The sequence below is a fragment of the Syngnathus typhle genome, linkage group LG10 (assembly GCF_033458585.1).
Source record: "Syngnathus typhle isolate RoL2023-S1 ecotype Sweden linkage group LG10, RoL_Styp_1.0, whole genome shotgun sequence".
Taxonomy (NCBI): domain Eukaryota; kingdom Metazoa; phylum Chordata; class Actinopteri; order Syngnathiformes; family Syngnathidae; genus Syngnathus; species Syngnathus typhle.
In genome coordinates, this window is record NC_083747.1 from 4,700,163 (window position 1) to 4,725,675 (window position 25,513).

The 25,513-nt window shown below is 42.5% G+C and overlaps 2 protein-coding genes across 5 annotated transcripts in view; both read right to left on the reverse strand.

Moving 5' to 3' along the window:
• ptprub (protein tyrosine phosphatase receptor type Ub) overlaps positions 1–20,616 on the reverse strand; it is a 119,636-nt gene extending 99,020 nt beyond the window's left edge. For 2 of the 4 annotated variants that reach the window (XM_061288676.1, XM_061288674.1), the window contains exons 1-2: positions 20,323–20,616; positions 19,430–19,501 (exon numbers count right to left, since the gene is read on the reverse strand). In XM_061288676.1, coding sequence (XP_061144660.1) covers positions 19,430–19,501; positions 20,323–20,392 — 142 coding nt within the window. In that variant the 5' untranslated portion in view covers positions 20,393–20,616. The remainder of the gene's footprint in view (positions 1–19,429; positions 19,502–20,322) is intronic. The other 2 variants (XM_061288678.1, XM_061288677.1) reach the window with 1 other exon arrangement.
• Positions 20,617–22,092: 1,476 nt separating this feature from the next.
• Positions 22,093–25,364, reverse strand: LOC133160817 (mucin-19-like). The gene is made up of 6 exons (XM_061288885.1): positions 24,884–25,364; positions 24,085–24,348; positions 23,537–23,809; positions 23,058–23,114; positions 22,716–22,772; positions 22,093–22,431 (listed from the first exon to the last, which is right to left on the reverse strand). The coding sequence occupies exons 1-6, from the start codon at positions 24,942–24,944 to the stop codon at positions 22,283–22,285; spliced, it is 861 nt and encodes a 286-aa protein (XP_061144869.1). The 5' UTR covers positions 24,945–25,364; the 3' UTR covers positions 22,093–22,282.
• Between the last annotated feature and the right edge of the window lie 149 nt (positions 25,365–25,513).

Below are 25,513 nucleotides of genomic sequence, written 5' to 3' on the forward strand. Positions count from 1 at the left end.
CCTTTTGTCAAAGATTACCAATCCGCAGTTGACACGACAATAAGACAAGGTGAGCACAAGGGTAATCACTTTAGTTAGTTCTTTCATTCCACTCCGCAAGGTTAAATAGTCCCATACAGATTTCCTTCATGTACGTCAGTCATACCAACTTCAATCTTTAATAACCTCAATGGGGAAATGTTAACACAACTCGGGGGGGGGGGTTGGTGTTACTTTTGTTTTCCAACTCACCAAGGTCTTTGAACGTGACCTGTGGGAGTTCCGACGGAAAGTAAAAAGTGAACTAAGCGAGGACATGTTCTTCACTTGATTGGTTTGTCTGTCCCCACCCTCTGCTCGCTAAAGCCATTATCAGGGGTGATTAAAATTGTTCCCCGGCTCAGAAGGAGATTCCTGGGTGGAGCGGGTCCTTGAAAGTGACACGAACGCTGACGGGTTGCCTGCCTGTCACAGACAGACAGAAAGTAATCCCTTGTCTCGTGTTTACAACAAGGAGCTACTGCAGCTGTAATCACCTGAAACCTGAATCCATCACAGGTCGGCGGTGATCTTGACATTTCAGATAACTGCAACTTTTTTTTTTTTTTTTTTTTGGGTCCATCAATGATAATTACAAGTCCCTGGAGAAATTAGTTTATCATGAAACATTGATGCTTATGAATAAAGGAATAGCAATTTTGGGGTGGGCTGACTTTTACAGCAAAAAATGTTGGAGTGAGGCATTTATGATTGAAGGTAATAACACGCTGCCATAATCACCATTAATGCACCCATCTAGTTTGAGCTCACAATCAAAGACATTCCAGTGCTTCTAAACAGCAGCAATCATTTTTTGTGGCTTATTTAAAGCACAGGTGTCAAACCTAAGGCCCCAGGGCCAGATCTGGCCCATCATATCATTTTATGTGGCCCGTAAAAGCAAATATTGTCTGTCAACTTCCATGACCCTCGCTAAAATCTGTTCCACAGTTTTAGTCATGTGTAATAAATAACGTTGAAATTCTCTAAGACTTAATTTTTAAAAACGTGGTTTCTTGACCACGCTCATCATAAATGTTGCAAAGTTTGTCCTGTTTCATCACCGTTTAGCGTGTAACACTGTGTGGTAACGCTAGCACACAGATGCTAATTTTTAAGAGTGCACCTATGGCATTTCCAATTGTAGGTTAGCATTTAGCTAAGTGGAGCCTTTGTGATTACTTTAAATACACATGTAATTCAGAGTAGTAATTCTATGCTTTATGTTTAGTTTGACAATGAGCTTCAACTGAGAGAGGCAATAAACAGCTTGAAACAGAATTGATAACAAGCCCATCAACCATCCGCACAAAAACGTTCTGTTCATTACACAAGATTGCAGGTATCTTGGTAATTAAAAGAAAATGATGGTGATTTACTTTCATCTTGCCTTTTTTGTGAGTTCACTCTGAAGTGAATGTGTGCGTTTTGGAGGGCAGTTCTGATGGCAAATTGAGATAACTCATTATGAGGCTGAAATCAAGATACCTGATATCTGAGAGCACTGATATGTGGAATAAAGTAATTAGGGGATTGGCATTTGATTAAACTTCAACAAAAAAAAAAGATCTACGCTGCAGCAGGCTATTTCCATTTTCTTCAGAAAATAACTAGCTAAGACTGAATAAACAGCTGCTCCGTAGCATTTTTGCCTCGGTTGCTTTAAAACAAACACAATTGATTTTTTTTTCATAATTAATTGATTATAGAATAAAAATAATTGTTTGGTTAATAATCTTTCTTACTGTATGCTTGACATAAAACCTGATTTAAATTAAAAAATAAAAATATCTCCTGTTTCTGCTAATGAGGACTGAAATATACAAGGATAACTGATGGGGAACAATTTTGTACAATTATTTACTCAGTTAAGTCATTAGCATGAACCTCCCAATAAGCTGCAAAAATATTGCATTATTAATATTTGATCATTTGCATATTTCCATGGCCATGCAAAACCCCTCCGCCCCAAAATAAGACTCCTTCAATTCCATTATGGCAAGCTTCAAACTGGGTCAACAAAACTCCAGGCACAATTATAGCCCAAACCTCAGATGGACAAAATTTGCCGCCAGTTGTTGTGCTTCTGTTTGTTATGAGAGGCCAAAGATAATTTCTTATTCTCGAAAGGGAAGTGTTATAGATCCACTCAGAAGGCCTAACGGATCAATACAGGACAAACGTATACTAATAAGCCAATGATGAACCTGGAGGGGGTGGCCCAAGCCAGCTTCTGACAAATGTGTTATTGACTTCACACAGCAACCAGGTAAAGCAACACGAGGCATCTGAAGTGGAGAAGACATGAGAAGCTTTTTTTGTATCGATCACCCAATCTCGTGTCGCCTCCAGCTAATGATGACCACGATGTAATTGACACATTAGGAGCGTGACGACAAGAAATCACTGGAACGGTTCTGTTCAGTCTGTATTCTTTATGATAGATGTGTGCGGCGGGGAAGTCCTAACAACTTCTAATACAATTAGAGACACTACATTGTTCTACAAAATGGGAAATCAATATTCACAACAGACTATTTGAGCCAAGCTTGTATCTGCTTGCCCTGATTTACACTACACGGAACAAACCACACACTCAAGTGAATACTTCAATTAATGATGTTTTTTTTTTTTTAAATCTAAAATCCCTAGAAAAACATCTTTGTATGAACAGAAACCTTCATCTGTGACAATAAGAAAAACTTCTGAGTTTGAATATTCCATTAAAGAAAACTACAGTTATAAATAAGATAATTGAGAATTCAGAGAAGCTCATCTGAATTTCTGTCCCCGCGCTAGTTTAATATTAAAGAATAGCACTATAGACCGACAGATACTAATAGCAGTAGATAATCTTTCATACAGCCGCCGAAACGCGTCAGAGAATAGGCACTCGCATTTGAAATCATTTAAATAAATGAATATCCGCACATTACACTAATTTGTAATGAAGGGATGATGGAAATTACTATAAAACTTTGTTAATATTACATTGGCATTATATAATTGCCGATTGTGCTTGCTGAAAACCGAGCCTGGCTTTCATAATATTTGCTGAAGGCTTATCACACCCGGGCGACAATGAGCCAAGATCACATTAGAGCCATTTTTTATTCTGCTGTTATTCATCAAAGTGATTCAGTAACATTAACTAGTGCTTTGCACTTGCATGCTGGCATTATGAAAATGACTTATGGCGCTGTGAGCCTGAATTATAGCCGCGTCATCAAGTCCACTGAGTAAGACGACAATACTTCACCTGTGTGTGTGCGCGTGCATGCGCGAGCGCGTAAAACTAGCTAGCTAAGCCAATTAAGCAAAGAAAGCATTGCTTGTCATACCGTGCGTGTATATACAATATGTGCTTCTCATCAATTAGATTTTCCGACTATCTTGGCTCAAGCTTAGTGTATATCCATAATGAAATCCCTTCACCTCAATAAACAAGTGCTGCAACTCCATTGGCTCTATACAGAAAATTAATCAAGTCGACTTATTCACGACCTCAATGGAATGTCTGCCTTTATTCTGTAGCAGGAGAATTGTTATTTGTTACATAGTGGATTCAATCAGATTCAACTACCGTATTTTCCGCACTATAAGGCGCACTGGATTATAAGGCGCACTTTCAATGAATGGCCCATTTTAAAACTTTGACCATATATAAAGCGGATTATAAGGCGCTTGCACGTTAATGCAATCACAATATAGTAACACTCGAAACAGTGAAAATAATATATCAATAACTCTATAGTGCGGAAAATACGGTATTTAGTAGCCAAAAGAAAAACCTGATGTTAGTAAGGCACAGTTAAAAATCGATCAAGGTAATTCAGTCTATTGTCTATGCATCACTAGAAACTAAATATTCACCAGCCTTTTAAACTATTCCAATTCTAAACAAACCGTCACGCTTCACTTCACACTAATCAATCAATCAATCAGTGTCTATTTCACAAAAAGATTACAGGTCTTTCTTTCTAATTAGTGTCTTCACTGGCCCCCCAATGCATGTATGTGTAAATGTACGGAAATTCAATTTCCGATACGGTCAGTCACCGTACTTCTCGGGATAGCATGTTTATTTACAAGGTTACTGTGAATAGCAAATATTTATTTTAGAGTCAGAGCTCATCACTACTCAATATTTATATGTTGGTACGCTGCGTTTGTTTTTGTAAGCAACTATGCACATTTCTACTAGAAGCATACAAATGGTGTACAAAGTGGAGTATGTGATGAATGTCATGTTTTGGTGCAGACGAAGCACTGATGGAGCTGATGCTTTCGGAAGGCGTTACACACATCCCGGGGGAGGACCACTGTCTTTCCCTTCTGCCTTGGATGACAACGGTAACCCACATTCGAGGACGACAGCAAAGCTCCATGACAAGTATTATCACATGACAACACTAATTAAATATTACATTATTTTCAGCGTCAAGGGACACACATTAATCTTTGAGGACTATACAGTGGATTACATTTCTTAAAACCAACAATGAATACAAAAAAAGTGCTAAAAGTTTGGTGAATACGTTTGTAGCTTTTAGAGGTGGCGCAATTAACCAATTAATCGACAACTAATCGATTTTTGAGGCCTTGATACTTCTAAAATGTTCCAAATCTTCAACTTTTCAAAAAGAATCTCATATTTCTGTAGTCCTCTATAAATAAAGGGATGGAATTAAAAAAAAATTATGAAATTCACCGATTAATCGACAAACTAACCAACAGATTAATTGATTATTAAAAATAATCGTGACGTGCGGACCTCGTAACTTTCCAAGGATGTTGCCTTATGAAAAGGAAAATGTGATCATTCCAATAAAAACCTTAACCACTGAATTACTAAAATACTAAATGTATGAATACACTTCATGCTTTATTGCGCTTGTGACAATTCTCCCATCGTCAATATTTACATTTCGGATTAGCCCTGATACTTTCGCAGACACTCTTGCGTTTACCAAATATTCGTCGTGCAAACTCCACCAAAGCACAACTGATGCTGCCTGCCTCTCTAGCTCTTCTCCCAAAGTCTTACCCAACATCCATCCCTCCATCCTGCAAATGATGAACACACACGCTTAGGCAAACACAAAGTGCAGTGAAGCGGAACGCATCTGGCGGCGCAGCCCGTCAATCTGGTTGGCCTTGCTGCGGGAGCACACTGGCTGTGCCTAGTTTTTGCTGCTGGTGTTGATGCGAGGGGTCACAGAGGACCAGCGTGAGATCTTACCCAGCCACATTTCAACCATGAAGTGGTTGAGGCAGGAGGGGAGGCGAGAGAGAGGCTACAGCAGCAGGAGATGTCATAATAGGCCAAGCGAAGGAAAGCAAAGAACGGCGAGCCGCTCGGAGAACAATTGTGATTTCTCAGCTCTCACAGCGACGAGCGCTTACACGGTGCGTCCTGATTGGAGCAAGCTGCGCTTTGGCGCACAGACGGGAAACGTTTTCATGGCCTCGCATATGTGGGGATAACCAGAAAATAAAGATATTGGCCTGAAGGTTTGTCGATGGTGCTTCGAAATTGTCAAATGAATAGTTGGGGTCGATTTGGATGGAGGGTAAAGCAAACGTTGCCTGTAAAGCTACAAATCAAGCAATCACTGATGGATTGAAAAACAAAGTGGCACTGCAGAGATAGTAGAAGATCAAATAAGATGTCAGGCCAAGTGGAGGAATGCGAGAAACAGCGAGAAAAGCACACCACGGTATCGCCGAATATTTCATTTTGGGCGCAAAAGACGAAAAAAAATCGATCTGCAAACCCCTTAGAAAAAAATTCTAATTCTAGATTATTGCCTAATTTAGGGAGCATATTTCCATTTAACAATGGACATGAATAAAGTTTGCTCAAATACATTCCCACTATCGGTTTACTTTATACATATAGGATTAAATCTGTACGTACATGTATAAAGACCAAAAATTTGAAAAGTAATGATTTTAATTAATCATGACTAATATTGACGAAGGTTTTTTTTCTTTCGCCAAAGTATTGTTCAATTGAGACAAAATTATTTCCTTAATGCATTACTAGACCCTATTTGATTTGGAAGTGGAAAGGAGAGGGGGGAGCATTTCTCCACCTAGACTGCCTTCCGGAAAATGGTGTCTAGGAAAACAAGACCTGTGACAGGAAGCGCTCTACCCTATGTTTAGCTGCACGTCAAAACATTGCGAATCCCAAGGCGGCGGCTGTAATAACATAGAATGATGCATTTCATGCTGATGTAACTTGTGATAATATACCTGCATGTGTTTTTTCTCTTTGAACGCGTCTGAAGGCAAACATCCAATGGAGTCATGATGACTAGTCTTTCTTAAAAGCTCAAATTTCATGAATATGTAAATGCTGACACAGCACTGGTAATAAACATTATTTGACAGATGAAAGTAAAACTTCAAAACAGCTTTAGCCAATCGTTGCCAAGCTTATTTCATTTTTGCAGTAATTGTATTTGGTCAAGCCAGAGGTTGCTCAATTGGGAAAACGACATTATCATGGTGGCAGCTAGTTATAAAGCGAGCAAACGGGGCCTGTCAGTTCAAGTCGGAGAATAACAGGACAGCTGCCAGGAGGTCACGGGAGATGGTGTTTTATAACCCTCATCTCCATGTGTTTGTATCATCTTCACCTTGACCAGGAGGTTGTATGCGATTGGGGAGCAGACAAGCTGAGGCTTGTGTGTGTTTTCAAAAGCATTTGTGGGTCAGGGGAAGAAAAAAAAATGGCCTCAGTGGGAGTCTGAGGAAAGGTTTAAAAATGTGTTTTGGTCTGGAGTGCCAGTAAAGTTTTTTTCAGATATCGTGAGAAGAATAAATCGTTTCATCTCGACAGATTTTGCTTTGTTTTTAAAGATGAATCAGTGTCATACCAGTAAAAACTATTTCATGATCTCTAACGTAAATCATGTTTAAGGGAAATATGGTAAGATATATAACATGACATAACATAATATAATAAGAATAGTCTATGGTTTGTTTGTTGTTTTTTCCAATCAAGTAGAGTCTCGTGAAGGTGAAAAGCAGCATCGAGGGTAAAGCACATCAAAATTCTATTTAAGGCAATATTTACACTACCTTCCCAGCAGCCTGGTTTGTCTGAACCTTTGTGCGCTTTGGGATTTCGGCCATTTTCGTCCCCCGTATTCATATCTTGCTTGTTTTCTCAAGGTCTATTACGGTTTCCGTGACAGGCCATGGGGGGCGGGGGGGTTGTTGAGTCCCGGAGGGTTAAAGTATTTTGTTTCAGCCTACGAGTTCGCACAAATGCCAGTAACTTTACTTGCCTACGACAGCCGAATAGGTTTCACGTCTGTACTGTGACTGCTGCGGTAAACATTTTGACAATTGAAAGATCTCGCCGGTCTTGAATGCCAATCACATTTAATCTGTCTCGCTTTGCTCACGATGGGCCCGAATGGGGCTTCCGTGCCCTGGGGTGGCCAAAGCTCGAAATGGTTTAAGGAAGCATTCAAATCAATCTTGAATTTATATCAAATGGTTGGCAGAAATATCAAACTATTTTTCCTTGAGATGTCCAACGATAGCTGCTGACCGTAATCGGCAGAAACCGTTCCAATGACTGATACAATCCTTGACCGCAGCTTGCCCTAAAAGCACCAAAGGTCACTCACATGTCACCTAATAAAGAGTAAGTCAAGAGGGGCAGTATATCAATTCTCCCGAGCCGAAGGTTCCTTGGCCTTTCTGTAATTAAAGGCCAACTATGTGTAGGTAAGTAATGCGCCATGGATGAACCGACAGCTATTAGCGGAGGAAACTTCCAGACTGCGTGGTGAATGTTAAACAGGACGACAGGGGAAGCACGTGTGTGGGCACGCTCTAAACAAAAGGAAGTGTATGACTTTCATCAAGCAAATTATAGAAAGGAGTTTCAAGAGCAACACCGGCTCATTACCGGGAGAGGAGCCACTTTGCAAATTACAGTGCAGTCAACCATTCCAGGTGTACCGAGAGGCCCTCCTTTGCAATCTTCGTCACACACACAAACACTATAATCTTATATAAATTAGAATCATGGCATGGAAGTAAAATAGGTGTAACATTAACACCAACTGTCGCCATCAAGACTAGCTTGGGATAATCAAGTTAATCTCGACAGCGGGACCAGGCTAATGAAGTTAGATTCTCGGGTCGCCCTTGGCGGGGAAATTATGACTCCGTCAGGGGGGGGCTTTTAACCTCTACATGCGAGTATGAACTGCAAATCAACCCCCCACCCCCCCACACACACACATATCTGATATACACACCTCCACACAGCACCTTAATGAGTGCCCGGGGAAACAACGAGACAAGCATACTCAAAGACAGGTCCGCTCGGAGTCGGTGCTTCTGCCGCACGCACGTCTTCCAAGACAGAAAGCTTCCCAAAAACACACGTAGGATGCTCTAGATCATCGAGACGCCCCGAGGGTGAGAGAACGAGCGAACGCGCCGTCAAAACAGAGAGGGAGCAATGGCGCAATGAAAAGAAATTCAAAACAGAGGGGAAAAACAAGGGGAGGGAATTACAAGCAGTATCATCGGTACTTTGTGTTTACAGTGTTTTGATGATTTGGTCTTTTTCGAATCGCAGAAGAACCAATGAAAAGACATTTTATTAGCAAGCCACCAGAAACGTCAGTCATTAACTTCTACTGCAGCACTCCAATGGCTGTCAGGCAGTAAAGTGTTTTCAGTTGACTGATGATTGTTCACCTCTATTATTCTTCACTTGAAAACAAAACAAAAAAGGGTCGTCCCAGGATAATGCCTGTATAGATAGTCTGTTTGGGCATAACTCAAATACTAGGCGGTAGTGTGAATAAATATTGCCGATGGTATTCCACTATTATGATATGCTAGGACGGGGTTGACCGGTATTATTATACAATCCACACGTGCACGAGCGTCAGTACTGCTCAGGAAAGCGAAGACAACAGATGTCAGTGTCTGTGATTCAGCTCCATCCAGCTGGGCCATGATGAAAAACATTTCCTTCAAACAGATGGTGGTTTAAACACTTTTTTTTAAAACAAAGAATCATTTATTCCAACGCCGCCTCTTCATAGAGAATCCACTACTAGTCTCGTCTTAATTGCCTCCAAATGACAAACTGCTCAAGTGCGATCTTAAATTCAAAGTTGAAAGTGTTACTAATTGTTTGGAACGAGACAAACGAAAATGTTTTCCGGCGTGCAAATTCATTTAAGCGTGCCAGACTCTAAATAGGGCCCAGTCTTTTGCCATGTTTGATTTGTTGCTTCAAAAATATTTTCTCCCAGACGCCGACCTCCAGCTGTTTTCTGATCATCAAGGCTCTGCGCACTGTTGATAATAGCGTCTCATAATCACACTGTCCTGCTTAAAAGTTACCATTCGCTTGATCATGAATCTGCGGTAAAAGTTGAAAACATTTTTAAAAAAGTGAATAAAAACAGGCATTTCAATTCAAAACATCACACCTCAACAGCCAATGACTTACATTTTATTCAAGCTAGAGGTTATCGTTGAGGTAAGAATGAGAAAATAAAAAGGACATTTTGGTCTCCTATCAGGCTCACCTTTCACCTACTCTGCTGCCGCTATTAATTTTTAGCCGCACATATCAACCGCTAGTACGGCAGCGGACATTTATTGCAAATAAAGAAATATCTTTCTTCCACATCTCCGGGGAGAAAGACGGACCAATCTTAAATGCTTCGGCAAGAGTTTGCGGCGCCAAAGGAATTCACTGGACTGGGATAAATCCTCACTTTCTTGACCTCAGAATTCATTGAGAGACGATGTGCCTGACCAAGCTAACAGATAATCAGTGGAGCAAGACACCATCACTCTGAGAGCTAAAACCTAGTTAATTCTTTTGCCATAATGGAGGTCTGGCCTGTCAAAGTATGTGTCCAAACAACCTCCACCGGATACACAGAATTCAACGCTGGCTTCTGAACCTGACTCGAAAAGGAATTAAGAAGTCTGGAAAGAAGGTTCCATCGTCTTGCTTTGGGCCAGGCTAGTCAGACAAATGCATTCCTGTCTGCTGTTTGTTCTCAGCCGTGCCGAGCTTGGCTGGTCCTTTGCGTGGGATTAGCGGTGCTTAAAACCGTTCCTTTCTCCCATTCTCAGTATGGTAAAAAAAAAAAAGCCCATTTTCACATGCCTTTTTCGATTTTACACATAATGGCGACGGAGAATTCTTTCTCCTACGCGGGTTTGCCATAATTTCACCCGACTTCTTCTTGAGAGCAATTTTCCGTCACGCATGTAATCATCTGATTGCGTACGGTCACTTGTATGTAAGTTTTAACAAAGGAAATTAACTGCTGAACCAGGCGCAATTTCAACCATTCACAGGATATCTATTTCAGTAACCCCCCTTTTTTTTTCCTTTCTAAAATAGAGAAGAACCCGAGGGGGATTTAAGCTTTCAGTTCTGCCATACACAGCTCGTTCACTCACTTAATGAGGACATTAATTACATTCTACTGAAACATTTTAAAAACAGCAAACGTGCACTCTCATGAGAGACAGGAACCCTCTTTGGTTTCATAAGATGCTGCGGTGAAGCAAAGGGTGTAACGCAAAAACATTTTCTATTTCGTAACCGTGCTACAAGTTCGTCGGGTGTAATGTAACACGCTGTGGGCAAACAAAGCCATCTGAAGAAAAGCTTATTAGCATTGGGTGAAGGCTCAACAGTGTCCTATCCCCGTTTCCTGATATCGTCACATGCTAAGCAGAGTAATATCCATCTTAACCACCATGCTCCTAATGCCTTTTCTCCTGTCCCTTGTGATCAGACAACTTCCAACCTTAATCCCAAACTAAGCTGCTTTCTAATTACGCTGGCGGTCCAAACAGACCAAATATAAGGGTAAGCCGGGTCGACCTGCTGAGAAGTATCATGAGGTATGGAGCACCTGGCTACAAACAGGATGCAAAAAAAAAATATATATATATATATATATTTTTTTTTTTTTATCTTCGAAGTGCGCTGTACTCTATTTACCACCAGGGTGCTCATTTGCACTTCCACACAATGCAGATTAGCAAACAGTCGGTTTTAATCCCCTTGGTTGTAAAAGTTCCAAATGGCCAAAAGGATTCAACAAATATTTACAGTTGCTATAATGAGGTGGTAACAATAAGTAGAGGAAAATGGACAGTGGGAGTACACACATAGAACCTTGCCCAAGCAATAATTATCCGGTATTGAGGTTTTTTTTTTTTTTTTTCCACGAACAACAACCCCATGGGCCCCCTGGAACATTCTTGCATATTTCTGGCTTTGTGCTACTGTAATACATTTGGCCAAGCTTGCAGCCTTTGGCTACAGAGGGCAGAGAGGGGGAAACGTTTTCTATTCACGTTAGCTATTCCGGCTCATTCTCTCAAAGTTTCCCATTAACATGAAATTACAAAAACAGTAGACTCAACAATCTACCCTGGGGAAGATCTTGGCAAGCCCTCAAGGCTCACGTTACAGTCATGGCGTCGGCACTTTTAAAAGATTTCTCTTTCCTCAGCCAACATGAAACATGAGAATTGTAGGATTTGTTAGAAAAGAAGTTATTTTTAATTGTGCAGTCCATTTCCAGCCTCACCAGATGAATGCACCTGTAAAATCCACCCTTGGCAGCCCGGGTCATGTTGGCAGGACGTGGGGAAAACAAAAGCTATTTTTCAAATAACTGAGCAATCTTCTCGCGTATAGGCAGCGAGAGGGCTTTAGGTCAGAGGCACTGGCGAGAAACGCTACTTTGTCTCGGTAAGACACAGCAGTTCGCTTCTCTGGATCTCAGACTGTGCTTAACATCAGTGCCAGGTGGAATTGTCCCCGTTTCCAAGCAGCATGATAGCCCAGTCAAGTGGAAAAAAAAAAAAAAAGGGCACATATTTCGGTGGTGAGGATTTCTCATCAGTAGCACCTCTGCAGAATTGAGCGTTGATGGCATTTGACGAGTCTGAGTATCACAGTTAGACAATTGGGCAATTACATTTTGTCAAAAGTAATAAAAATCATCGTCCGGTGGTATGAATGGCGAACACGGACACAGTTAAACAAAAAAAAAAGGAATTGGGTGTCTGGAATTTTTTCCACATACATGACAGTGTTATGAAGAAACTCCAGAGATCCCCAGAGGAAGGCGTGTCAACGTGAGGAGGTTTGTGATAGGAGGTCACGTCGGATCGAAAGGGGAGCATCAAGAGGAGGAAGACACAAGCGCTCCGGTGACAGGCAGTGTTTGAAAAATCAATAGGTGTTGCTTTTCTTCTGTCTCACTTTAACACCTGAGGCAGAACAAAGCAGAGACCCGAGTATTCCCCCCCCCCACTATCAACTGATTCCATTATCCATTGATTCCAACCCATCTTGGGTTGACTTGTGAGAAAATCATCTATATTTCGAAATCTCTATTTACATTCAAATGAGAATCTGATATAATTCCCCTGGAGAATCACCATAACGAAAAAAAAACTGTGAATTTCCAAGACAAACTGATGAAACCGCAAGAAACCGCTCGTGTGAAAACTATCACGGCCTTGGGATGAACTCATATCGGGCGTCTCGTTAACGCCGCCCTCCCCGTGAAAAGGTCTGTAAACAAAGCGTTGCTTAACGACATCGACTTAAAACCAAAATTGTGCACGGTCCGATTTAGAATTCGCTGACTCGTGCGTTTGTTTCTCCAGCTGCCGCGACCCTGTCGTAACCTAGCTGAAGCAGCAGCGGCTGTCACCGACGAGTCGCGACGCCGCTACCGATCGGAAGGCGAGTCAACGGCGATGATTAATCCAAGGTAGCGAGGGCATTTTATAAAAAGTCACAACGATTTCACGCTGCGAAGCCTTCGAACGCGCCGCTGTTTTAAATCACCACACTAGACATTAGCCATGCTCTGTTATACTTTAATGCCTTTCAATTTCCACTGTCGTAATAAACTTTATAGCAAAGTGTCCGTCTAATGAGCCTGAGATAGATCAGAGTGATAAGTGTTTGGGTTCATGGTTGGGTCCCACTGAAGAAATTTCTTTCCCTAAAGGGACTCGTCAGACCAGAAATACCACTTCCCCTAGAGAGCTTTGTATGACACCAAGACAAAAAAGCGATCTCTGTCAAGCCACCATGAAAAGCATGTCCCTGAAGAGAATGTTTTGACTTTAGCAGGAGTGTCGGCGGTTCAGATTTCACATGCGGAGAATAGCCCGGCAACTGCTCCGTTGCTAACGCCGCAATCCGGCCCCTCATCCTCAACTCTGACTCGTTTGACCCCGGACATTTGTTATTCGTGTCAGCGCAGGACGACGGCCCGAGGAATGCGGTTGTAAATGTGTTGACTCCGGGGAAAGGCGAAGAAGAACTGTGAACACGGTTGGCTAAATATAAACTTCTCCTTTGGGTCGGGATAAGGAGCGGCGCTTGAAGCATTGGTCTCACAAGACCCACTTTTGGTAGTCTGGAACCCTGAGGGAGGTGAGACGGGAAATAGCCGGGTTTATTTCTTTGTTGGATAATTACACATCTTGTGAGCAGGAGAGTGTGAATGTACTCTCGGTCTTCTAAACACAGTGAAAGATTTCCGTGGCCATCACTCAATTAAAGCGTGAACTTTTAAGTGATAATGAGTATAATAGTGTTGTCATTTTCAAACGCACAGTCGGATATTTTTGTAGCCGGCTTCGGAATGCGCACTGATTGCTTTAGGTAATGAGACACTCGGAACATATTAACACAAAGGGGAGTGTTCCGTCACACTTTTGCGCTATGTATAAATAATTGACAACGGTTTTTGAAACCATTAAGACTGGGACAAAAAGTCATTCACATGCAAGTTCCGATAACTGCACACATAGCAAATGCTTGACCCAAAAGTGGATTTTTAATATTCTAATCAGTGAACTAACTTTTTGTAGTATTTATGTATAATCTTGAATATAACCCCTCACGAGGAATTCAATTGACACTCAATAGCATTTTGTTTTGCACACTACCCCAAATACCAGGGGAGTCAAACTCATTTTTGTTGTGGGCCGTATCGTAGTCATACTTTCTTTCTGAGGGCCTTTGTGTCTGTCAACACTTTATATTATATCCAGAATAAGCTAAAAAAAAAAAAAACGATAACTAGTTTTGAACTCTTAAACTAGTAAAAAGTGTTCAAATGTTTTAAAAAGATGAATGGTAATACAAATTGCTAGCAATTTCTCTTTTTTTTTTTTTTTACACAATACAATTTGTATTGCGAGTATTGACACATGAAGTCCATGTGAAATTTGTCTTGGCGGGCCGCATAAAACTATGTGTTGGGCCGTATCTGGCCCCCGGGCGTTGAGTTTGACACCTATGCCATATACTGTAGAATCAAATCACAACTTTAGAAGTTGCCATTTTTCTATTTTGTTTGCAATGGGACTTGAACAGTCAGATTCAAATTTACTTCTTACATCAGACAAGTGTTTGTTGCTGTTGCTTGGCTCGTTTTGCTAAACGACATCAAAACCAGTGGAAACTCTTCACACCAGCACAGCGGAACAACACTAAAGCCACAGTATCTACAAGCGCCAGTTTGTGTTGTTACTGGATGGATCCAGCGGCTAAAACACCGAAGCACAATCTATTGTAGCAAAGCCAGCGGCTTACAAAGCGACGGATTTCTCATCAGCACATGCCAGGAGCGGAGCGCAAGAGGCCAAGGAGCGTCGGCACTCGGCATGATGTAACTCCTCTGCTTTGATGCGCAGTCAAACGTTCATTGTTTTACACTTCAGCACGTTCGGAATTATTATGCAAATGATGTTTTTCTCTGATTTTCATGAATAGTTGACACATCATTTTTCTACTCATCAACTGTTAGAGAATAATGTTAACAGAAGCCCCTGGGAGGAATGTACCGATTTTTGTTGTTCTTGAATTTACTCAATCTTAATTCCACAAAATCTTGGATGCTGATCGAATATTTATTTTGTGCGACCGCTACACAAAATAAATTGAGTATATTCAACACACCGTTTTTGTCTATGTTCACCATGCACTTGTGTCAAACTCAACCTCCAAAGGCAGAATTGTCACTCGGATCAAATGAGAGTAAAATTGACTTGCTGAAAAATCAATATCACATTTATATGCTTGGCCAAGAAAGCTGAAGAGCTGCTGATTCTTCTGCTAGGGAAAGGAGGAGACTAGCCATGCAAGCACGACAACTGTCAATCTGTCAGTGTTGGCGTCGTTTCCAGGGCTGGAAGATGTCACCCTCAGGAGTGCATCGTGACGGCCGCGGCGGTAGCCTGGAGCCTTCAGACTTTACAGCTTGGAAGCTTGCGCTCACAGGCAAAGACTTTTTTAATTTATGAGGACATTGATCAACACAAAAAAGCACCGTCGGCACATTCGAAAGCAGTATGTTGATCGATATGGCCAATCATTCCTTGCGTATAATTTCAAGAGTTTGTTTCAAATTAAAATAATACAGGATGTCATAAACAGATTGTCATAATTTAAACAAAAGACCAGAAGATGTGGAAAATGGACGAATAGAAGTTCAACACCTCTATGCAAGGAAACGAATCGAGTCGTCTGCAGTGCATCAGAGAGCCATTGCCTTGATAATTTTCTCATTTGCAACAATTTCACATCGATTTAACTTTTCCGTTAAAAGTAAGATTGGGCTTTCTGTTTCACAGCTGCCGTTCCCGCAAATTTCTCTCAGCATTTAATCAATGCCCAGAAGAGATGTTGATGGGATATAATCATCTCCCGTCAACACACTTTCACTCGTGAGGACTTCATGTGAGAGTTCCAGGTGGCCATTAAATATACGAGCGTCAAAGTCCATCCATCCATCCATCCATCCATCCATCTTCTTCCGCTTATCCGGGGTCGGGTCGCGGGGGCAGCAGCTTTAGGAGGGACTCCCAGACTTCCCTCTCCCCAGCCACTTCATCCAGCTCATCCCGGGGGATCCCAAGGCGTTCCCAGGCCAGCTGAGAGACAGACTCTCCAGCGTGTCCTGGGTCGTCCCTGGGGTCTCCTACCGGTGGGACATGCCCGGAACACCTCCCCAGGGAGGCGTCCAGGAGGCATCCTGATGAGATGCCCGAGCCACCTCATCTGGCTCCTCTCAACGTGGAGGAGTAGCGACTCTACTCCGAGTCTCTCCCGGATGACCGAGCTTCTCACCCTGAGCGTCAAAGTCATCTGTTTTTATTTATCTATCTATTTTGCCACTTGCTGTCGACTGAAAATGACCTCACGGTTGCTCATGTACCGACCAATCACCTGTTTTCTGGGTTTGATCATGTGAGATTTGCAAGCTGAGCCTTGATTGGTTGCTTCAAAATGGTCGCCCTGCCCATATTTGGAATAGCTTCATGACAAACTATTTGGATGCATCTTTAGTTACTGCAGTTGCTTCTACTATCATTGTCAGCAAAAACATAATATTGTAGTGCATGACAGGACCAACAAAAAATGCTGACTTAGCAAATGTGGACACACAAAAAAAAAGGCAGAAATATACACGGGATTAAAAATGCACTATGCTCTTGAGGACAAATTTCCCTCACAGTCCCTAACATGCACATAATTTGTCATCCAAAGTAAAATCTTCAACATCTTCATTTTAATTGCTAGCTAGCTGCGCGAGGGGCAAACGAGTGCTAAGGCAAAGTGGAGATGTCAGTGAGCCTGCCGTGATGAAGTGCGCATTTCATGGAATTTGGCATGCAAAATGTTTTAAAGTCATAGTCAAGTCCACGCACAATAGATCCGGCATAGAAGCGGAAAAAGGTCTGCCTCGACATTTGTAGTCTGCTTAATCACACACATTAATGCCACCACAAGTCTGTCAGTGAAAACAAAACTATCTATCTGTGTCATTTCCAGCCCACCTCTCTCACTCACTGTCCCCCCTCCCCATTTCGCATCCCACCCTCCTTGTTGCAAAGTTTTCCATCTGCTCTTTGAATTACTGCCCACAAAGATGGAACCCAACCAGCCTTTTTTAGGAGGAGACGGTCTGACCGGCCCAATCCCCCGCCCCCCCCCCCACCCCCCACCCCCTCCGCAGATGGTGGCCTGGTTCCTAAAGGGAAAACTTTCACATTCTGGATTCACTGCTACTTTTTCGCATTCGCTGCCACTTTTGAGCATTTTTCTTATCCAAATTAGGGACATCCTCTCCCACTAGAATGCTAATAAATCCACCCACTCTGTCAATTACATCCATTATGATGGAAACAAAATGGCCTCTTGAGAACCTCAGTGTAACAGGTACAAATGGCTGAAGTGTCGTGATGAATTATGCAACAGTTAGCAATTAAAAAACAAATAAGAGCCCATTTCCAATAAGTTTTCCTTTCAAGAGAAAATTATTATATACTTAGTGTAAGTTGGTGCTCAAAAGTAGAGGCTGCACTTTATCCTCATTAATCTCTTTAGTGTCTTGCGTCTGTCTACTTTGCAGCATGGATCAGCTCCTGTTTAAGCCCAATCACTAATGATCTCGTCATGCAAGGGGTCCGACATTGACCCCCACTGCTGCTTTTATAAAGTTGAATACAGCATTGCACATCACAATTTAATGAGACAAAGCCGGCAGCTCCCTTCACCTTTCTCTTATTTTCTGAAATAAGCAAAAAAATAATAATAATCGCCAGTGACGTCAAAGAGCGATTATCACCAGGGAACTGGGTACACAATTTATTACAACATAGGAAAAGGGTTGCTACTCAAGCAATGCAATCACTAGCATACACAAATTAATTTACTGAGCAGATGCTAAGGATGCTATTTGGGGAAAAAGCATTAAGGCTAATGACTAGCATGAAAATGACCAGTGAAGTTCAATAGAATAGCCCATTTATGTTGCGTGTTATTTACTTCATGCCAGAAGTAACTATTTCTTGTATTTATTCTCTTCTCAGTGGAGAGAAAATGAAACAGCAAAGAACTGACATCGGACTTAAAAATGATTAAACACCACACTGGACTTCCTTTGAGTCATTTTTTTTTTTAAGATATAGTATTTTCTCTTATCAACGTGACTATAATCAGTTGGCCATAGCAGAGAGACTTAATCTTTCAAAGTCTGCTGATAATTCATCTTCCAGTGCGCTGACAGGTGCGACCGAGTGCAGCAAGCAGGAGTTATGGAAAACATGGATTTGATCGAGTGGAAAAAAAGGCGAACAATCCCCGACGGAGTGCCGAGGCTCAACTGTTAGTCGACATCCAAGGTGAAGGTGTGGTCTTCATGCAACACCGTGTTAATCAAATGAGACGCGCAATGAAGTGTGGGAGCTGAGGGTTGCATTCACACCCCTTGATTTCTCACCTTGCAAGATATAGAAGTAGAGCAGGGTAGGGTGGGATAAGCAGCAAGTCAAAAAAAAAAATGCACATGGCAAGATTGTAACACAAGTAATCAAACAAAATAAACGCAATTATGTCATGTACACTTTTCTAAAGCTTTTCTGTTGCATGTGCTTTTAATGTGATTAATTCCTTCATGTAACTGAGCGTGTCCATTACTCATCGGGGTTTTGGACTCAAATGTACAAAAATATCATAAATCAGCATGAATCTATGAATGGATATTGCGTTTGTGGAATATGAATTAAGCAGCATGATTCACCTGTTGCTATCCATCTCAGAGGGGGCGGGGCCTTTTGTTACTTACGGTCAACTGAAAATGACATCACAGATGCCAAGTCTCAGGTCACAACCAATCGTGGCTCAGCTTCAGAAAACGAGTGAGCCGTGATTCGTTGTGAGCCGGCAACTGTGATGTCATTTTCAGTCGACCGTGTGACAAAATGGCCGCCACCTGAGCTGGCTCAAAACAGGTGGATTTTGCCTGTTTGATTCATATTCCAACCTTTTCAACTAGTTGGGTTGCACAGAAATTAGTAATACGATACAATTTTGGGGTTAACTTCCTGTTTACTACCCACTCTGGTTGAACTCAATTCTGGGAGGTTGCTCCTGTCAGATACAATCTGGGCACAGCTTGTGACGCAATGAAGCTAGCGACTACGCTGCGTTGCCAACTTGGCTAACTTTCCAACACGAAGCAACTTTTCAAAAAAGTTTGTCATATTTAGGTCGTTAAGACTCATACTGACAAAAACTGTGCCATACTTTCATACGAGCAAGCACATCAAAAACAACAACACATTTACACCCCCCGTGTCCTCTTTTACTAACATATGGTGACCCGAGCTTACAGCATTTTCCCCAAACAATGGCGACCCAGTAAAAAAAAAAAGACCCATGACCCATATTGGGTCCTGTATTTAACTTTGAGAAACCCAAGCTCAATCTTTTGGACAGCACCAACCAGATTTGAACACCAGTGAAATATGAAGTCAAGTAACTTAACATACTAACACAGCTTACATGCCACGGTAGTTTGCAGTGATGAAACGGAACAGTGCAGGATGGAGTGCCGCAGAACATTCTCGACAAAATCTATACAAAGATAAATCAGATTTGTTTCTCGTGCATAATTCGACAGAAAGACTTGTACACGTGTCCTGAGATGTGATTCTTTACCCATAACCACCAAATAAGGGATTTCACTGTGATTTTACAAATGTGTTTGTTCCCCTCTGGAGAAAACATAACATATCGCATTGGGTCTATTTCACAAATTGCCCGATTTGGATTCTGAGCGTCAAACAGCATACTATAAAGAAAAACACGATCCTTTAAGGGAAAAAGCATTTCATGATGATAAATGAGATGACAGTACCCAATCAAGCAACAGTAACAACAATTGCTGCTTTTCGTCTTTAAATAGCACAACACAGCATAACTGCTATCATTCGCCAGACCTTACGGACTACAGTGAAATGAAACTTTTATTTCTCTATTCCAGTGTGTAAGAAACACCTTGGAAGCTGAGCGCTGATGCACGAGCGCAAGATGATGCGTTGTTTTATAGGAAATGGGAGCTCCGGCCAGACCGCTTTTGCGATATAGAACCATTCGACGGAAAGTTCTTGCACTTTTAGAAAGTCGACCGTGCTTTCTAGATCCGTGTTTATGGAGGCAACGGTTCGAAGGGTCCTTCTCGTCGATCGTAGGCACAAGCGTTTAAGCGCACGGTTCAAACTGTTCCTTATCAATCGTAGGCAGATGCGTTGAAGTGCAGACGAGCGCTGTGGAGCATTGAGGCACAAAGTTGGCCATGGCTGAACTCGCTTCTTTTTTGCCCTCATTGGAGTTTCATCCCCACGCACAAAGTTTACAACTACATGAAGGAGGTGCAGACACAAATCGGGTCTTACCTGTTGGCCCCTCGATCCCATCGGCGGAGATCTGCACGGTGAGAATCAACAAAAAGGCGCAGGTGTTCATCTTCAAGCTGATCTGGGTTTTTCTATCTTTTCTTTCGGATTGTTTTCTGTCTTTCTTTTTGAGTCCACTTTTAAATGCGTTGAGAGATCGTTTTCAAGTCGCTCCAGAAGTTTTGCAGAGTGGAGCTCATCTGTTCCCCCACTGGTTGACTCTGACACCGACACGCCGTTTCGGAGGACGCGCGGCGAGACGGCCCACTGCTACTTGTGCAAACTGACGTCAGGGTGGTAAACGCCGGTTGAGGGGAGAGATTTGCGTTTCCCCTCCCAGCCCGAGACGCTCCTGTGAGCAAAGAAGCAGGAGTCGGGCGCCACCAAGTGGCCATGTCTAGTAAATCACAGCGTCGACCATGAAAGAATGTTGGGGGGAATCTTCTTCCCCCGGGTTTTGTTAACTTTTTTGTTTTGTGTTGCTGCGCTGCAGCGTTGCTGCAGTTTGCGTCGTCCATAAAAAGTTACTGAATTATCACAAAGGTCTAAATTGTACAAAATTAAAACGATGAGCCTTGTAGCACTTAAAACAATGTTTTCGTAGAATTCAATGACATTTCCCTTGGAAGACATCACAGTAAATACATTTTGGCCTTAAAATGGTGCTCCTTTTTTTTTTCTTTTTAGAAACTTTCACCTTTTGAATGACAACTGCCAATAATTTCCAATCGTCTTAATTTTCAAAATGAAATTCAGGTAGCTATGACTACCATTATGGACCAAACTATATCAATATCTTTTGATTCATTTCATGATTTGTTCTCGTTTGAAAAATAATTTGAACGACTTAACATGGGTTCCCCTGCAGCCAGCAGCTCAGGTGCAGGACTATCAGTTATTTTCACTCACTAGTCCCTCACAATTAAAAAAAGACGTGCTTCTTTAACAAGTCACATTTATCCTAAACAGGCACTAGTCAAGTATGCCAGTCTCCCTCCACAAGAGCCAACTCACCCCAGTGAGGACAAGCGGTATTGAAAAAAATAAAAATAAATTGGACACGGTGGATGAATTTGCACAGGTAAATATGCCGTCACACAGCCCACAACCGTCAGGGCGCATCATTTGCCATAAATGACATCAAAGTCTGCCATCAATTTTCCTTCAAAAATGTTTCTTTTTCGGTCATGGTTGGTATATGACAAAAATAGAAATCTCAAATTCATAAATAAAAACATTTTCTATGACTCAAAATATACCTAATTCCAAATGGGTGTGTTGTGAGGGGTAAAATAAGTTTCCAATAAAGACCTTGATGGAAGCTTTTGTGGATCATCACATTTCATATGGATTTTTTTTTGAAGACCAGCTTGGGTATGAGAAACCATATTGTAGATTTATAAGGAATTGTTTCAACCAATTACTTTTCAACCAACCATTCAACTCCTAATAAATTACATCCTGTTTTGATATTCATCTCTCCAAATTTAGCCTAGTTTTGCTAGAATACCAATACGGGGCATATCTGCAAAAGTCACATGCACTGCGTGAGAGCGCCTCAAAAACAGTCGTACCCTCAACACAAGCCAGCCAGGGTCACCATCGGTCCAAGGCGGCGTAGGGAGATCTCTCGATCCATTCCGGAGCCCCGACGCCTTCAGAGGGAGGTGATGACCTGGTCTGGAAGTTGTTTGGACACGGGAGTGAACAAGGCGGTGAAGGGACAAAGACCATGCACGTGGTGGTTTGGATCATTTTATTAGACTGAAGCTTTGATTCTTTATTCGACCCAAGAGCAAAAAGAAGCACACCCAATGACAGCCGCCAATTGAGTTCAATCAAAAGAAAAGCAATTCACAAAGGAAAATCCAAATGTGTACGTGGTGTACTGATGTGGCTGGCATGAGGCCGACGATGCTTATTGTGGGCTAACCCGCTCGCCGCGCCTGCTCGCTGTCTTCTAGTAGGCCAGCTGAAGCAGATGGACCAAGGTGGTCACCAGCAGAGCAGGTGAGTAGGACAGGCCCTTGGCAGCATTCAGGGATGTGGTGGTGGTGGTGGTGTTTTTGGCGTTCTTGTTGTCGCTGCTGCCGCCGCCGCCGGCGCCCGCTTGGGAATGGCAGATGCAAACAAAATTGGAAACCGTCAGCAGGCAAAATTTGAACTTGCCGCACACTTTTGTACCCTAACCCCCCCTCACTATTAAATACAAAATGTTTTGACAACACGGATCAATAAAAAACACATTTTGTTGCATGTGTCACACGACAAGGTTTCGTGAGTGACTTTGCCTGCAACATCAGAGGTTAATATTTGCTCAAGTGTGTTGGATGCCAACTGAATTGGAATTTTGGAGCTCTTTAGTCAGGGGCATAGCTTGCAAACTTTCCTACCGTTGGTGTCGGCGCCACCGCTGCTGCCGCCGCCGCCGCCGCCGCCGCTGGTGTTCTCTTGGGAATGGCAGATGCAAACAAAATTGGAAATCGTCAGCGGGCAAAATTTGAACTTTCCGCACACTTTTGTACCCTAACCCCCCCCTCACTATTAAATACAAAATGTTTTGACAACACGGATCAATAAAAAACACATTTTGTTGCATGTGTCGCACGACAAGGTTTCGTGAGTGACTTTGCCTGCAACATCAGAGGTTAATATTTGCTCAAGTGTGTTGGATGCCAACTGAATTGGAATTTTGGAGCTCTTTAGTCAGGGGCATAGCTTGCAAACTTTCCTACCCTTGGTGTCGGCGCCACCGCTGCTGCCGCCGCTGTCGCCGCCGTTGGTGGTGGTCACTTGGGAATGGCAGATGGAAACAAAATTGGAAATCGTCAGCGGGCAAAATTTGAACTTTCCGCACACTTTTGTACCCTAACCCCCCCCCCCCCCCCCCCCTCACTATTAAATACAAAATGTTTTGACAACACGGATCAATAAAAAAACACATTTTGTTGCATGTGTCGCACGACAAGGTTTCGTGAGTGAATTTGCCTGCAACATCAGAGGTTAATATTTGCTCAAGTGTGTTGGATGCCAACTGTATTGGAATTTTGGAGCTCTTTAGTCAGGGGCATAGCTTGCTAACTTTTCTCTTAAATGCATTGGTTGACATTTGTTTGGCGTGCATGGGTGTGCGTTCTGTCTGCATGTGCCCTGTGGGAAAGAAATGGTGCGCAAAAAGGTTTCGTGGCCAGAGGCGAATCGCACAACAACAAACCTGCGACTTTGAACTTTTGGTCTTTTGCCATGCCGCCGCCCGACGCCTTGTATGTTCCCACAAATTCTGGGCTCAGGTCGTTGATCTTCAGGCACACGTCGTGAGTTCCACTTTTCTCGTACCCGTCAGTGTTGTCCTCAATAGGCTTGTCACTGGGAGTATCTATCTTCACCCAGGTGACTGTGCCGCTAGCGCCAGTGGCTTTCAGCTTGAGCGGTTTTCCCGCAGGGCCGTTGCACGTCGCCTCTGTTCCGCTGCCAAAGCAGTCTGCCACTGCCAGCACAAGAAAAGCAGGATTGGTCAAAGTATCACACACTCTCGGTGCAAAGTACAAGGACACATGCTAAGAAAGACAAAGTAGCAACTCAAAGCTGCTGCGATTTTGCTGTTTTGGACCAAATGTTGGCTCAAGGGTTTTTGGAAGCCAACTGAATTGGAATTTTGGAGTGCTTTTGAGGCATAACTTGCCAACTTTGCTGTCTGCATGGGAAAGAAATGCTGCACTAAATGGTTTCATGTGCCCAGCGGCTTCCCCCCCAACATCAAACCATTGACGATGAAGTCTTGCGAGCCCCCTGGGATGCCATCGGCCGTGGCCTTGTACGTTTCCTCATCGCCGTCTACCAGTGTTAGGATCTTCAAGGTTGCCTCGAAAGTTTCACTTTTCGTGTACTTTGCAGTGTTGGTAGTCGGACCAGAAGGCCCTTTCATCCAGGTGACATCCCCGGTAGCGCCAGTGGCTTTCAACTCGAGTTCTCCTCCCGGCTTGCCATTGCACGTCGCGGCTGAGGGACTGCCCGTACATGTTCCCGCTGCCAACACAAAAACAGCAATATTGGCCAAAATATTACTCACTCACTCACTGTTTTTTCTTGTCTGAGCTGAAAACATCCATCCATGTCTTGTCTCTAGTTTTGAACAAGTGCACGTTCAGTGTTATGCTTAGACGTTTTTGTTGTTTTTTTACGTGACTCTCGATCAAATTGATTTTGAATCCGTTTTGGAGGTGCCCGCTTACCGTCCCTATAGGATTTGCTTGAAAAAAGAAGACAAAAAAATCCAATAGATACTTTCATTATTTTCACCCCCGCAACGTCATGTTGTCTTTGTCAACGTCAAACGTCTTTCTCGTTACTGTTTTCTATGTTAAATAAATCGGAATGTATTCTCTTTAATGATCTCCATGATCCTGAAATGTATCAGAAATGATACCGAAAATTGATTTCGCGGCAGGAGCACCTAATAGGAGAAGGCACGCGACTGACAAAATCATGCCTCAAGACCGTTTACAAGACTTAGTTAAAATCATTCAAAAGAGAAAAAAAACGAACATTCCAAATTCCGTACCTTGTACACTTTGGTGGCAAAGGACGAGGGCCAAGCACAGGAGCTTGAGGTCCAGCTTCATTGTCGTTCTCAAAGACGGATCGGATCGGAAGTCAGCTGCTGTCTGTCTGTCGGGGAGCTGCAAGTGTGAAGAGATGCGAGCGAGCACGCCAACTAACCAAGAATGATCACAATCCCCCAGTCGGCCGGAGAAAAGCACAAACGTCTCGAGCAAAGGTAGCAAAGGACCTCGGCCTCGTCATAGTCGTGCTTTGAAAGTCTGCCGATTTGTTGCTTGTTCATTGGCTGGATTTGGGCTCTTTATTTCCATCACGTAAGGCGCTTTGAAAGAGAACCCAAAAGCGGCCGTCAAAGTTAAAGAATGCCCATGATCTTGCAATGCAATAGTTGTCTTCCATGTACTCAAAGTTGACCCAAAACAAGCTTTTTCGCTTAATTGAAAATTGAATCAGTCTACATTTGAATACAGGATTACGTTCTATTTCAGATCCATATTTTCAACGTCACCGTGTGCTTTAACCTCTCCTGCATTTATTTGACATTTTTCGAATCAAACGGTATTTTTCGGCGTGACAGCGAAATATTTGGCGATTACTTTAATACCTGCTTTATTTTTGACATGTTGGTATT

Excerpts from the sequence above, each read along its gene's own strand:
- LOC133160817 (XM_061288885.1), bottom strand. The coding sequence starts at position 24,944 with ATGAAGCTGGACCTCAAGCTCCTGTGCTTGGCCCTCGTCCTTTGCCAC. Across the intron at positions 24,349-24,883 it reads TTGCCACCAAAGTGTACAAG|CGGGAACATGTACGGGCAGT; the intron begins GTACGGAATTTG and ends TTGTGTTGGCAG. Across the intron at positions 23,115-23,536 it reads CCAAAAGTTCAAAGTCGCAG|TGACCACCACCAACGGCGGC; the intron begins GTTTGTTGTTGT and ends GCCATTCCCAAG.